We start from the raw sequence: 15,566 nt of genomic DNA on the forward strand, positions 1-15,566 counted from the left end.
CTCATCTGTGGATGAGGCAGACAATGGCCACACACACACACACACACACACACACACACACTCCCAATAGTAATTATAGAAGAAGAGCTTGTGAATTTGAGAGTGGGTGGGAAGATGCTGGAGGAGTTGGAGAGGGGGAGGGAAGGCTTGAGATGATGTAAACGCAGTGTCCCAATATAGAAAATTCTCAAAAGTTATTTTTTTTAAGTAAATAAGGGAAGTCAAGTCATAAAGAGTCCTTTATTCAGGAGTTTTCTATTCTTTGTACCACAAAAAACAATACAGTTACCAGGTAGGAGAGTAAGAAGGCTGGAAGTTGCTAATTTGAAGGAAGTTCCCTAAAGAAAGGTGATGTAATGAGGTGGAGAGAAGGAAGCGACTTGAAAAATCTATCTTGCTTCGAATTTGGAGCTGGACCACACTGAGGTGCAAGGACTGGAAGGAAATGTTAAATTAAAGGGAAGTAAACTAATCTAAGGAAAAATTCATTCATCTCTCCAGTAATATTTTGGTAACTGCTGTGTTCTGAATACATCCCCTCAATTTGTTTGTTGAAGTCTAATCACCAAGGTGATAGAATTAAGAGGCGAAGGCTGACTGGGCAGTGGTGTTGCATGCCTTCAAACCCAGCACTCTGGAGGCAGAGGCAGAGGCAGGCAGATCTCTACAAGAGCTAGTTCCAGGGCAGGCTCCAAAGCTACAGAGAAACCCTATCTCAAAAAACAAAACAAAAACAAACAAACAAAAAACCAAAAAGGTGAAGGCTTTAGGGGTAAGTGACAAGGTTTGTCCTCACGGATGGGATTGATGATCTCATAAAACAAAATATGGAAGGGAGCTTTTGATTGTTTGCCAGTCGAGGAAATAGTGCATAGCTCCTCTGGAGGGCACAGAAAACTAGGCCTTCAGCAGACAACAAACCTGTTCATGCCTTGTTCTTGGACTTCATGGTCTCTAACTGTGTGAAGTAAATTTCTCCTACAAGTTTGCCTAATCCGTGTTCTGTTTTAATAGCCTGGAGGAACTAAGACAATGGGGAACTTAAACAGAGGGAGCTGGAGGAATCTGAAGACCAGGGTCTCTAAGTCAGGTAGCACACACAGTATTTGTTAAGTAAGGATCAGGGACAGGAGCATGAGGAAGAAAGGTGGAGAGGCTTCATTCATTTCTATGTTTTTGAAATTTACATGGAAGAAGTAGTGAGCAAGCACCTGCGTGTTTGGAGTAAACTTCCTTAAAACTGTAAATATTAGAAAGTAAGATTTGAAGCCACAAATGATAGCTTTAAATTTCTATTGCTAAGCTATTGCTTAAACTAGCTCCCTAAGCTGTTACAACATTAACGATTTCACTTTCTTTTTGTTGTGTTGCTCAAGGTAGCTCCTTGCTTGGGGCTCTATCTTAGAGACAAAAGTGCAACACCACTCCATCTAGTCTATCGGCAGGCTTTCATTAATGTTTGTTTTGCCTTTGAATTTGTAGGGAACTGGATTTTTGTTGTTGTTGTTTTGTTTGTTTGTTTGTTGGTTTTTCGAGACAGGGTTTCTCTATGTAGTTTTGGAGCCTGTCTTGGAACTCACTTTGTAAATCACGGTGGCCTCGAACTCACAGAGATTCGCCTGCCTTCGCCTCCCTTGCTAGTGCTGAGATTAAAGGCATGCATCATCACACCCGGTTGGAAGCTGCCTTTTTAAGTGACTGGCATGTAAGATAAGCGTTATTCAATCGCTGCAAGATTTAAAAAGTTCAAAAGTATTACCAGTAGCCTTTGAAAGTCATACCTTCTAAAATACGGAAATAATGCATATTTCATCTGCCAGCCAATCTCCCAGTGAGGAGATACTTTTTCCCAGCCAATTGCAATATCTAGTGAGGAGATACTTTTTCTTTAGAGTGGTTGAATATTTTAACACAAGATTATCAAGTACAGAATACCAATAGTCAGCTTTAACTAAAGCAATCACAAGAATAGCTGCCATTATTCTGAGGTCTTTCAGATATGTTCCTAACATGTTCATGTGCACTCAAAAATGTATTAAACAAACTGGTAAACATTACATATCTATAAAAATACTTTGTCTATTTATTTGCTAAATAAGAAGAAGTGGGCTGATTGTGAAACTCTCAGTTTCCTTTTCTCTAAGCCAGTAGCTATTGCTGGCCATGAGTGTGCCCGTGCAGGAAGTTGCAAAACAGAGAGAAGAAAGAAAGGCGAGATGGCACTATTTTTCCTCTGGTTTAGACATTACCCCCAATGCTTCCCTTTGCTCCTGGCGACAGATGTAACTATTCAAGGGCAATGGGATTGACAGGGAATATGCCCTAGGACTTTGGTAAAGCAGGGTGACTGTCACAGAGCTGAGCTGCTAGAATCTAGGCTCCCTGGGAGCTTCTCTGCTTTGCTCCTCACTAGTAGGGATCCTATTGTGACAAGATCACATACTATCCAACTTAGATCTCTCATCAGCCAGGCAGGAATAATATAATAATTTACATTACTTCTGAGCTCCCGTCCCTCTTCTGGATGTTGCTAGGCTTATGGTAACTGTGATGCACGGACTGCCAAGCAAGAGTTTGTTGAAATGCTGAGAGATTTATAACTCAAATTTAAGACAGTGAGCTCTTGTCACTGAACTTTATTTAGCACAGTGCAAGAAAATATTACATCATATTAGATCAGGAATTGATAAACCATAGCCTCCCTTGTTTTTTGTGTAGACTACAAGTGATGTTGTGCATATTTTAAATAAACTGAAATTTAAATTTTAAAGGTTGTAGAAATCTGTCTTCTCACTTATTATACTTACACATTGCCCCTGTGTTTGCTTTGGGTCTGTTTAGTCTAAAGTGTTTATTACCTGTTGGTTTTATTTTGTTGTTTTTAAAGCTTGCAGATCCCTGGGTTGGCCGAGCATGGAATTTCTGGCCAGACAGTGAGCCACAGAATTGTCTCTTACTGTTTGTATGACCTTGAGCATATTCATTTACTAAGTTGAGTTTCCCATCTATGAAGTGGGCATACAAGTAGTATTTACCATAGAGTTAAGTCTATTTAATATGCTTAATAAAATATTCATTAGACAGTAAGGACACTACACATTGTAATTATTGTTGTTATTGTTGCTTTGCCATAAATTTATTGAGATGAAATAAAAATAACAAAGCTAAGTGTTGATAGACTTTTAAGATAAATAAAAAAACTGTGATACATTCTACCATATTATTTGCAGGGATTGCTTTTACTTAAAGGACATTTTAAATTAAACAATGACAACAAAGATTCATTGAAAAATGGTAAATCTTCTGTTGTAATTGAAGTGATAAAGTTAGATCTAGCTACCTAGAACTGAGACTCTAGTCTTAAGATTTGATAGATTAAAACCTCGCTTTTTAGAATTTTGCTTGCTGAATTCTGCTCAGTTACTAGAGTGAGGGAAGAAAATAGATTCATAGATTAAATGGATAATTATTTTATTAGAGGGTAATATGCAAAAAGACTAAAGGAACAATTTTACAAAGTTGTAAGCTTTCTGTTTGTACCCGAGGTCAGAACTTTAAACTGGTAAAGTCACCAATTCTCTGTGAAACACAAAACAAACAACTTCCCAAAATTTGAGCACATAATGGTGCTTAACTAAAAAAAATAGTTAAGAGATAAAATTGATTAATTAATGTGTACAATGAAATGGTTTTCAGTGAATCTAGAGTTATTCTACCATAATGATGATCAAGTTCAGAACATTTTTATTAGTATAAAAATCCATGGTACCCATCAGAAATGAAAAAAAAAACCCCAGTCCTTAGCAACCACTAGCCTGTTTTCTGTCTCTCTCAATTTGCCTATTGTGGACATACTATATAAGTGAACTTACACAATGTGTGGTCTCTGTCGATGGCTTTATTTTTAGCATGTTTTTGAGATTTGTTCACCTGGTAGCAGGCCACCAATACTTTGTACCTGGTTGTTGCCAATTAATTTTCCCTGTGGATATACCACTTTGTCTATCAGTTGGTGTGTGTTTGAGTTACATTGAACACCCAATGTGTATAACTCTTGCACCAGCCTTTTCTTTTGGACCACCAACCAGCTCCCAAATCATGACACTGAGACTTATTATTAGTTTTGGATGTTTGGCCTAACTTAGACCTGCTTTTTGTCTAGTTCTTTTAACTTAACCTGTTTCTCTTTATCTACCTTTTGCCTTGGGGCTTTTTACCTTTTCTTACTTTCTCACTGTCTCTAGGTCTGGCTTGCTGATGGCTGGCTGGTTGGCTGCCTTCTGGCCCCAGGCATCTCTGTAGAGCGAATCTAATTAGTCTTAATGATAAACTGTCTGGCCTCTATGGTTAACTAGTGGCTAGCTTCACCCTCTGATCTTCAGGGCAAACTTTGTCAGAGCACAAACAAAACACCACTACACGTCTCCCTCTCGTTCTTCTGTCTCTTCTCTTGAGCCTAGATTCCTCCTTCTATTTATTCTGTCTGCCTGCCAGCCCTGCCTATCCTTTCTCCTGCCTAGCTATTGGCTGTTCAGCTTTTTATTAGACCAATCAGGTACCTCAGGCAGACAAGGTAAAACAAATGTAACACGCCTTTTCATAATTAAACAAATACAGCATAAACAAAGTAACACACCTTTACACAGTTAAAGTAATACTCTACTCAGCAGCCTAAACAAATGTAACACATCTTTGCCTAGTTAAAATAGGATTCTATAACAAACTCTTTTTACTCTGAGTAAAGCCTCATTTTGACACAGCATTGCTTCTGGCCTGAAGTGTCCTCCTCAGGCCAGTATGAAATCTGGCCAAAACACATGCTCAGTATTGTTCATAAACCAACAAAATGCAACTGTGATCACATTGGGCTATTATTTTGTATTTAATTGGTAAAGGATTAATGTCTGCTAATACTGGCACTAGATCAATACAATCTCTTACATTGTTGGGAAAATGTATGTCTCAATATAAAACAAAACAGCAACACCTGAAAACAATTGACAGGAAATTCAGTAGTGGAGCTGGAAATACAGCAACCCCCAAGAGACTATCTACATTGTATGGCACTCTTTTTATAAAGTTGAAAAACAAGCAAAATTGAACCACATATTTATGTACATGTGTATAAGGACAAAACAAATACGAAAAGGGATGTTCAGCAACTGCAAGCAAATTCATGATTTAGTTATCAAATTCATGATTCTAGGTTGGAATAGAAGAGGTGCGGTTTAATGTTTTTTGGGTTAGGGATGCTGTCAAGGAGTCCATAATAAACAAATACAAAGGACTGTTCTCCATGGATTAATAAGAATATTATGAACCAGAAATAAAATAGTGAACTTACTTTAACTGATGTCTAAGTAAATAACAAGAACAAAAAGTAAACAAAACTAATGTTATTACATCGTAAAAGATCAGATAGCGATAATATGTAATTACAATTGTAAAAAGTTTTGCTAGTTATCCTTCCGATAGAAAAGTTACAATTCATAGCACAATTGTAATATTACATACATAATCAGTTGATTGCGAATAAAAAAATAGACTTATTGAGAGTAAAAAGATGTCAACTTGAGAAAGTCTGTCCTGTGGGAACTGCTTTGGTGAAGCCGCTCCAAGCCCTAACCTGTCTAGCCTCAGCCTTAGCAACAATAGACCATAGCTAGCTGCGGGAGCCCTCAACAGCTCGGAGGAAAGAGAACTCCTAGCGTCCAGACGGCACATTGCAGCTTGGCTCAGCCTCAGAGGACACGCCCCTAAAGCCTGCCTCACATCCGGGGGTGTGTCCCGCCCTTTGTGGGCGTGCCCAACTCGTGTGTGGGCGTGTCCATCTCTGCTTAGGGGCGTGCCTTCCAGGGAAGGCGTGTCTAGTTCTCGTAGGGGCGTGGCTAGAGGGCGGGCTGGTTACTGAGAGTCAGGCTACGCGTCGCGTTGCGGTGACGAGATCAGCTCCGCGCCGACGGGATCCAGTCGCAGCAGGGCGGCTGTGGCAGATTTTTCGCTGAGGGGCGGTGTGCCGCCGGTGGCATGTTACCGGCTATGGAAACTGTGGAGGCGGAAGAGGAGTACGCGGAGGATTGTCCTGAATTGGTCCCCATTGAGACCAACAACCAAGAAGCGGGAAATCTTGACTTCATCATTAAGATTCCAGTCACAATTATCACCGGGTATTTAGGTAATTAACGGCCGCTCCGAAAAGGCCCTGAACTGTGCTCTCGGAGGGGGGTCTGCCATGTCTCCTCAGGCACCCGGACCTCCTGTCCGGGGACGAATGTCTTCGAGTTAGGGCTGGGTCTCTTTCTCCTCGCGTATTTCAAAGGTGGTTTTTAAACCCAGACTCACCTTATTGTCCTTGTGGCGTCTTCTTCTCTGTCTTCTCCTTGTGAAGCTCCTTCACCTCAATTTAGAATGAAAATAATCAATTTAGAATAAAAATAATAAAATAACAAAAGTCGCCTGAGTTTGTTTTCTCATCTGAGAAAAACAACAAAACCCAACCGTGTATTGTTATTAAAAGATGCCCCGATCAAGAAAAGAAATGGAAGAAAAAAATAAGATGCCCTGTATGTAAAATGCCTCACACCTTGCTTAGCTCAGGCAATTGCACTTCACAGGACCCAAACTCTTCCAGCCATTAGTGGGAAGTTTTTACTGCCATAAACTGCCGCCACCCTCCTTTCGAGGGTTGCTTGCAAATCCTTGTAGGACATCGCCTTAGAATAAGATCTTTGCCTTGAAGTCTTTTTTAAGCTGGGGTGTTGGGGGTACACAGGGGTTACCCGAAAACACAGATTTGTTAACATGGTGCAGATTTCTGAAAGACAGTTTCTGTGCCTATTTTTTGTTGAAAACGTTTACAAATAGCCTTTTAAAATAGTGCAGGTAACAGGGCCACAATAAGTAAGTGACCGAAAATGCGAATCAAGTGCTCTCAGTCCTGTGTGCTGCAGGGCACAAGCTGGGACTTGGCACACCTTACAGATGACTAAGAAATTACTGGTGTCGCCCGCTCCCAGTTGCTTTTCCCCTAATCCAGTTAGGCCAAGCATATTCAAGATTTTACTTGGGCCTAATTTTTATAAGGGAATAATGTTTTGGATTCCGAGGCTGCTTCATCGAAGTCAAGCAAATTCCTCGTTCAAAGAGCATACTTCAGACTTGTCCCTTGGCCTTTCTGCCCTTTGTTTAATGCTAGGTGAAAGGAGCAATGCAGGCAAAGGTCTGAAGCTCTGGGGTCAGGACTAACCCCAGCAACCTCCTTGGTGCTGGCTCCTTGTGCCTCCTTTGCCACTGTTTTCTTTTTCTTTTTTTTTTCTTTTTATTTTTGAGACAGGGTTTCTCCGTAGCTTTTGGTTCCTGTCCTGGAACTAGCTCTTCTAGACCAGGCTGGCCTCGAACTCACAGAGATCCGCCTGCCTCTACCTTCCTAGTGCTGGGATTAAAGGCGTGTGCCACCACCGCCTGGCTTTTCCACTGTTTTCTTTTTGAAAACTTGGGAACACTATTGTGCTGGCCTCCTACGTTTCCTTCTTAGTTTCCCACCGATTGCTCCAGCTTCCACCCTTTCGTTTCATTTCTGTATAGTTTGTTTTGATGTCCTACAGACAGCTCCAGACTTCACATATCCAACACTCCATATGCGAGTATCTCTTCAAACCCTGCTCCTGAGATTCCCAGTCACCTGCCGCACTGACATTATCTCCTAACTACAGTAGTCCCCAGTCTCCCTGCTCCTTAGGATAGCCATGTGCTGATTCTAGCCAGACTGATCTCTACAAAGTGTTGGCTTGATTGTGTCACACCCTTTAGGGGCTCCGCTTGGATGAAAGTTCGTTCCTAAGGAGGAGTTCAAGAACCTCTGATCTGCTGGGCGGTGGTGGCGCACGCCTTTAATCCCAGCACTTGGGAGGCAGAGGCAGGCGGATCTCTGTGAGTTCGAGACCAGCCTGGTCTACAAGAGCTAGTTCCAGGACAGGCTCCAAAGCTACAGAGAAACCCTGTCTCGAAAAAAAAAACCAAAAAAAAAAAAAAAGAACCTCTGATCTGCTTCTTGCCTACCTCCCTCATCTGTCAGATGGCCCAACATACTGAACTCATCTTACTTTCTAAAGCAGTGGTTCTCAACCTTCCCAATGCTGCATCCTTTTGCTACAGTTCATCATGTTGTGGTGACCCCCAAATAAAATTATCTTCATTGCTGTTTCACATCTGTAATTTTGGTACTGTTATGAATCATATTGTAAATATCTGTGAAATGCAGAATGGTTTTGGGCAACCCCTGTGGAAGGCTGACTCTCAGTCTGAGAATTGCTGTGTTAAAGGTTCTCCTTGGAATATTTCTTCCTGTAACTGCTCTGGCTAAATAGCCCTCTTAGGTCCTCTGGAGTATTTTATATGTCTCCTGTTGAATGATAAACTTGCAACAAAATAGCTTCCTAATTCATATCTAAGTTTTCTACCCTGCCCCACTTAACATTTTTAAGATCTATGGATCTTAAATTTGGTGCACAGTGGATACTTTGAATGAATGTCAATTATATCTTGATTTTTTTCTTCATAGCATGGTTAATTATTAAGCTCTAATAATTCTTTGGAGGAAATATCTTACATTCATAGGTTTCTACTTTGTCATTGGCCTGTACATAATTATGTTCAGGGCCTCTTGTTTTAAGAATTTCCTCATTGTTCTGTGTTCTTAAACCTGGCTCTCCTTACATGCCACCCATTTATGTTGAGCTTTCTCATGTCAACTCTTCAAAAACTCTTACAAGGAAAATAACCTAAAATGTTGAAGCTAGTAGTACCCTGGTACTCCCTAACTTTCTCCTAGTTAGACCCTAGGAAACGGGCAAATGTGTTTTAGTAGGTTTGTGCAAACTTTTTAGCATGGCTGCTTGTGACAGGCAAACGTTGGAGACTGTCAAAATGTCTACCTACAGAAAAGTGAATGATACAGTCCAATAATTGAACTACACTGCTGTGCGGTTAAAGTGTTGCTGATTTTTGAAAACAATATTCCATTATGAAATTTGGAATCTTTGGTTCACAAGATTAATGTTTTCCTTCTGCTTGAGTTGAACTAACTAGGTTTATTGTGCCACCTGCTGGATAAAGTGAGTGTAGTTTATGAATTTCTTGACTGAATAGTCTGTTGCTTGTTATCTCTGCACCCCATTTTATAAAATCAGTTTTATGGTAATAGACTGCTTATGCATACTAAAAGTAGCTTTACAATCAACCTGAATTTATAGCTAGTTTGTGGATGTTGAAATAGGTTGAATAAGATTAGGGAAGTAACTAAGTATTCTTACTTGAGAAAGGAAGTATGATGTAAGAAATCTACATACTTTTTTATTTTAGAAGTGACATTTCTTAGGAACCATAATTCATTAAGTTTCTATTAAGTATAAATTTTTAGATGCCCTTTATTGCTGTATTATAAGTTATGATGAAGGTATATTTTAGTCATATTAAGTTAGATAACTAACTCAACTTGTAAGATTATTTGTAATTATTTACAAAATATGCAGAAGGAATATTATGATAGTTTTTAAAGGTTGTTCTAATCTCTCCTGTAAAGTCCTCTGTACTGTTGTTAGATATGTCTTGAAAATTAGTTTTTGAGTTTTGTGGCTTTAATATATTTTATAGGTGCTGGAAAGACAACACTTCTGAACTACATTTTGACAGAACAACATAATAGAAAAATAGCAGTTATTTTAAATGAATTTGGAGAGGGTAAGTAAAGTTCAGTAACTGTAATGTTGCAATAATTCTTGGGACCCTTTATTCTACTGGTGAAAATTAGATTGGATGGTATTATAATATGAGGCCACTATGAATAATTTCAGAAATTAGGATTACTTTTTATTATGCTAGCCTGGTGTATGCAATGTAGTGAGAGCTAGCCTGGTATATGCAATGTAGTGGGAGCTAGCCTGGTATATGCAATGTAGTGGGAGCTAGCCTGGAGTATGCAGTGTAGTGGGAGCTAGCCTGGAGTATGCAGTGTAGTGGGAGCTAGCCTGGAGTGTACAGTGTAATGTGAGCTAGCCTAGAGTATGCAGTGTAGTGGGAGCTAGCCTGGAGTGTGCATGTAGTAGGAGCTAGCCTGGAGTATGCATTGTAGTGGGAGCTAGCCTGGAGTGTGCAGTGTAGTGGGAGCTAGCCTGGAGTATGCATTGTAGTGGGAGCTAGCCTGGAGTATACAGTGTAGTGGGAGCTAGCCTGGAGTGTGCAGTGTAATGGCAAAGGCAACAAGAGAGACTGTGGCTCAGCCAGGCAAGGATCAACTCCCAAAAGTTTGACCTCCACATACAGTCTGCCCACATCAAAAACAAGCCCTTCTCCCATACATAGTAAGTAAAATACATCTAAAGAGACTGACTGTGGTTCAAGGTTTTCTGTTTTTTTCTCTCTCTCTTTCTCTTTCTGAACTAAGCTTTTAGTCATTAATAATTGGATGATTCTAATAGTCCTTTTCCAGCTTTTTATTAGTAGATAGCTCATTGTACACTGGCTTTATTATTTCTTATTGTTTTTTTTCATTTTGTATAGTTTTTATGGTTTTGCCTTTTGCAACATCCTCAGTACTTTTTAATGTTTTATATAGCCTAGTATTATGTGATTGGTAAAATGCAAGTTATTGATTCACACACCTGTCAGTTGTTGATCTGCACACTTATCTCCTCATCCTCCAGGGCTGTTGCTATTATTAATTCCAAGAATATATTAAAGAGTAGTGGTGAGAGGATGCATCCCTGTAATATTCCTACGATTGTCTTAAACTGATCACTTAGTTCTCCATAGACTTTGACTAATGCAAAGATATCTGTATAAGCATTTTCTAGTATTATGATTTCTCTGGGTACCTGTAGAACCTCATTGTTTCCCAAAGTCCTTTCTGCCAAATTCTATCTAATGCGTTTCTGAAGTCGATATAGCAGACATAGAAGTCTTTTCTGAATTCTTCGTATTTTTCTGCCAATTGCCTCAAAGTGAAGATCTGATCACTTGTGCTTCTGTTAGCTCTGAATCCGCGTGTTGCTTTTCACCGATGATGCAGCACTACCTGTGAAAGTCCAGATGAGCTGCAGGCCCTGGTAAATAGAGTGGTGGAGGCAAGTGAAAACCTTGGTATGAAAGTGAACATCGAGAAGACTGAGATACAACACATGGGAAGGGGCACAGGATTTTAACACCGTAATAAAAAGAATCAGAACCTTAAGCTTTGTCTTCTGGGAGGAAACCTCAGCTCAGAGGAGGGAAGTATTTCAGACGTCAAGAGGTGAATAATGATAGTGAGGGCTACATTCCAGGCACCAGGAAAGGTTTGGTCAGCAAGAGACATAACGACAACAACAAAATTGCAAGTATATGAGACACTTGTCTTGAGCTGCCTTCTTTACATCTCTGAAACCTGGACAATAAAACGTTTCTCAGAACAGCAGCTGAATGTGTTTGAGATGGCGTGTCTCAGGAGGATTCTAGGCGTCAATGAAGAGACAGGCTGTGCAATGAGGACATTAAGAAACATCTCCATCTACAGAAGGAAGTAAACTACAGGATACGACAGTGGCACTTGAGATACTTCGGCCATGTTATGAGAATGAGTGATGGCAGATACCTGAAGATAGCACTGCTTGGAGGAGTGCACGGGATAAGACAAAGAGGAAGGTCTCCAAAACTCTGGATAGACAGCATAAAGGAAGACTGTGGAACCTTGGGTGTGACAATAACACAAGCATCTAGTACTGCCCAGGTTGGGAACAATTGGAGAACTGCCATAAATGGGCTGCCCATGCCTGCTTAAGCATTGCTGGGGCTTAATGAGTGATGATGATGATGAATTATATGAAACTCTATCATCACCCAACTAAAATATGAACAGAAAATACATAAATGTAAAAGGAAAATCTTTTTTTTTTCTATTTAAAACTTTTCTGGGCTGGAGAGATGGCTCAGCGGTTAAGAGCATTGCCTGCTCTTCCAAAGGTCCTGAGTTCAATTCCCATCAACCACATGGTGGCTCACAACCATCCGTAATGAGGCCTGCAGGAAGAATACTGTATACATAATAAACAAATAAATAAATATTAAAAAAAAACTTTTCTGTGACATTGGCAACACAAATAATAAAAACCCAGAGACAGATATTGGGGTTCAAGTGGAAGATAAGAAAAGCAAAACAGCCAGGCACTAGAGAAGTCTTACCTCTACCAGGGCTGGGTGACTGCAGACCGAGCCCTGAGCCTCTATTTCCTTCCGTCTTATATTCCCTTCTAGTGCTGGGATTAAAGTCGCAGGATTCCCTAGTACTGAGATTAAAGGTGTGAGCCTCCACCACCTGGATCTATTTCTGCAACGATCTTGTGGAGCCCAGGGTGGCCTTGAACTCACAGAGATCCATCTGCCTCTGTCTCCCAAATCATGGTATTAAAGGTGAATGACACTACTGCCTATCCTCTAGTGGCTTGGTTTTGCCCTCTGATCTTCAGGCAAGCTTTATTTATTAAAACATATATAAAATATCACTATAGGTACATTGTAAAACATTTAAACCTATTCTTTTGAGAAACATCTCATGTGTACTTATTTCCCAGGTAAACCCTACTAAGAGACTTTTTATTTGAATAAAAGTTAATTTTTAGATAGCTTTTTAAATGGCTTAAAAACCTTTTTTAGAATGAAATAGCATTTTTAAGTATACTTAGAAACAACCTTATAACAGAAACCACCAATTTAGTGAGGAATTAAAAGGAAAACAATCTCATAAGAGGTTGAAGAATTTACAAAACCCAGTATTTAAAAAGTCTATCAGTATATTTAGAAAGTTTACAATGGATGAAAAGAAAAATGTCTTCAGAGTAGCTCCTCTATTAAATGGAATCAGACAAGTAAGAGTCTGAAGGAGGAAGGAGATGTGTTTATTAATTTTGGATTTGTCTTCTTAGAAACAAATTATTTAATAATTTATAAATATTTTATATGTATAAGTGTTTTGCCTGCTTGTATGTTTATGTGCCACATAAATGCCTCGTGACTGGAGAAGAGGGTGTTGGATACCTTAGAACTGGAATTATAGCCAGTTGTCAGCTGCCATGTGGGTGCAGAGAATCAACTTGTATCTTGGTCTTCTGCAAGAGCAGCAAGTGTTCTTAAGCTTTGAGCCATCTCTTCAGCCCCTGTTCATTACATTTTTAAAAATTATTTTATTTGTGTGTTTGTGTGTGTGTGTGTATATGCATTGTATGCAGGCCCTTTGGAGGCTAGACATGGAGCTGGAGTTAGAGGTAGTTGTCAACTGTCCTATGTGCCTTCTGGATGCTAGAACCGAACTGCAGTGCTCTGCAAGAGCAGCAAGTGCTTTTAACTACTAGCCAATCTGTTCAGCCATTGTTTATTTACATTTTTGAGATAAAGTCTCATTGTGTAGCCCAGGCTGATCTGTAAATTCCTTTGGAGCCCAAATGTGTCTTGAAATCCAGATCCTTCAGCCTCAGGCTCCCACGTGTTGGGATTATAGGTGTACACCATGCTTGGCTCTATTTGAGGCTTACAGAAAAAAGTTAAAATCATCTAGAGAACCATAATTTAAATATTTACTGAGTTAAACATTGACTTTAGGTTTACTTTTTATTGTTCAAAAGAAGAGAGATTCTGGTTTACATCACAGAAGAATCATCAATATACTACTTCTTGAAACTTAATCTGTTAATAGAATTTGAAGTTTTATTGGTGGATTTAGAGTTATAAAAGAATACATGTTCTAAGCTATAGTTTCTTCATTGGAATGTACTCTTATTTCTTAACATCCTTCTGTTTTTGCCTGTTCCTGTTTCTAGGGAGTGCAGTAGAGAAATCCTTATCCATCAGTCAAGGTGGAGAACTCTATGAAGAGTGGCTGGAACTTAGAAACGGTTGTCTCTGCTGCTCAGTGAAGTAAGGAGTGGGTTTACTGTGTGCTTGTTGGCTGGTTTAAGATGTCTGTTGATTATATTTCCAGCTTTGATTTTCCTGTGTAATTTAACTGAATTTACTTACATAGCTTGTACCATTGTATTTTGGGGTAGGATATATATTTTTTAGGTTGTGCTTTCTTTAAGTATTTCTTGCTATTATTTTCTATTTGTTTTGTTGTTCTTATTCTTTCATTGAATTTTTAAAAATTATTTTCAGTGTCTTATTTCACATGTAGAAAAAGATTATTCTCAATTTAATATGTCATTAGTATTATTTCCAAGTATTCAACCTCTTTTTTTTCTTTAAAAAAATTTATTTTATGTATGCTGGTGTACAATATACATGCATGGTGCCCACAGAGTCCAGTGAGGCACTGACTGCCTGAAACTAGAGTGACAGACAGTTGTGAGCCACTATATGGGTGCTGTGAATTGAACTCTGTTCTTCTGGAACAGCAACAGTTGTTCTTACCCACTGAGCCATCTCTCCAACCCCTAAGTGTTCAGTCTCTTTAAACTAAAAAAATAAATGACTGTCATAAAAGAGAATAACCATGGGCTGGGAAATGTCTGTGGATAAAGTGCTTCCTTCACAAGCTTGAGGACCCAAGTACTGACATGGAAAGCCAGGCAGGGCAGTGTGAGCTTGGAATCCCAATGCTGGGTAGGCAGGGAGACTGGTAGATTCTTGGAGCTCCCTGGCCAGGCAGTGTAAGTGAGAGACCCTGTCAGAAAAAAGTAAGGTTCTGGGAAGCCATTGAGAAAGACACCAACATGTCCTCTATATGTACACATGTGCATATACACATTATACATGCCTACACATACAAACACATAAGAAAGAGGGAAGAATCAGCCAAGCCTGGTGATACAGATTTGTAATCATAGCTACATGAGAGGCTGATGCAAGAGGATCACAAATTCAAGGCCTACCTGGGTTACCAAGTGAGTCAAACTAGCCTGGGCAATTAATGACATCCTATCTCAAAATCAAAAGTAAAAAGAGGATTGGGAATGTAATTCATTAGTAGCATGCTTGCTTAGCATATATGTGTCTCTCTGTTCAGATCTGAGTATTAACATATAAACACACAGAAACAGGGAAAGAACCTTATGTTAAATATGCTAAGTGGTTAGATTACTACTTTAAGTTTCCATGGGCAGTGACTTTTTAGTGTCCTAAGCTACCATTGGTCCTAGAAAAGTACCTGACATAAAACAGCAACTTGGATAAATTATCTAATAAAATAAGCTCTTGGATAAATCATCATAGTTACTACTGTGCTTCTGATTTTTCTATATTATAGTGAATTGAGTTTCTCCTGAGTTATTTACAATTGTAGATGCTTGACACCGAGTCACAATTTTCTGGAAAGAGGAAGTAGTTAAAAATATTTTCTTAACCAAGAGGTACCACGTTCAATATTTACCCTAGTTTTTGGAATTAAGAATAAAAAAAACAGATAATAAAAGCCTGTAATCTCAGCATTTGGGAGGTGGAAGAGGAAGATTGACAGTTCCAGGTCAGGTTGAACTGCATAATGAGAGGTTTTTTTGTTTTGTTTTGTTTTTTAAGGAAATTACACTATACCCTGATTCAGACTA

At 39.3% G+C, this 15,566-nt stretch overlaps 1 protein-coding gene across 2 annotated transcripts in view; it reads left to right on the plus strand.

Annotated features, from left to right (window-relative positions):
* The first annotated feature begins 5,965 nt into the window (after window positions 1-5,965).
* LOC121454114 (COBW domain-containing protein 1) overlaps window positions 5,966-15,566 on the plus strand; it is a 47,236-nt gene continuing 37,635 nt past the window's right edge. For both annotated transcript variants that reach the window (XM_041661315.1, XM_041661316.1), the window contains exons 1-3: window positions 5,966-6,175; window positions 9,652-9,738; window positions 13,845-13,941. In XM_041661315.1, the coding sequence (XP_041517249.1) occupies window positions 6,028-6,175; window positions 9,652-9,738; window positions 13,845-13,941 (332 nt within the window). In that variant the 5' untranslated portion in view covers window positions 5,966-6,027. The remainder of the gene's footprint in view (window positions 6,176-9,651; window positions 9,739-13,844; window positions 13,942-15,566) is intronic.

The sequence above is a fragment of the Microtus oregoni genome, unplaced genomic scaffold, assembly GCF_018167655.1.
Source record: "Microtus oregoni isolate MIOR12 unplaced genomic scaffold, Mior012 000012F_ref0000307, whole genome shotgun sequence".
NCBI lineage: Eukaryota > Metazoa > Chordata > Mammalia > Rodentia > Cricetidae > Microtus > Microtus oregoni.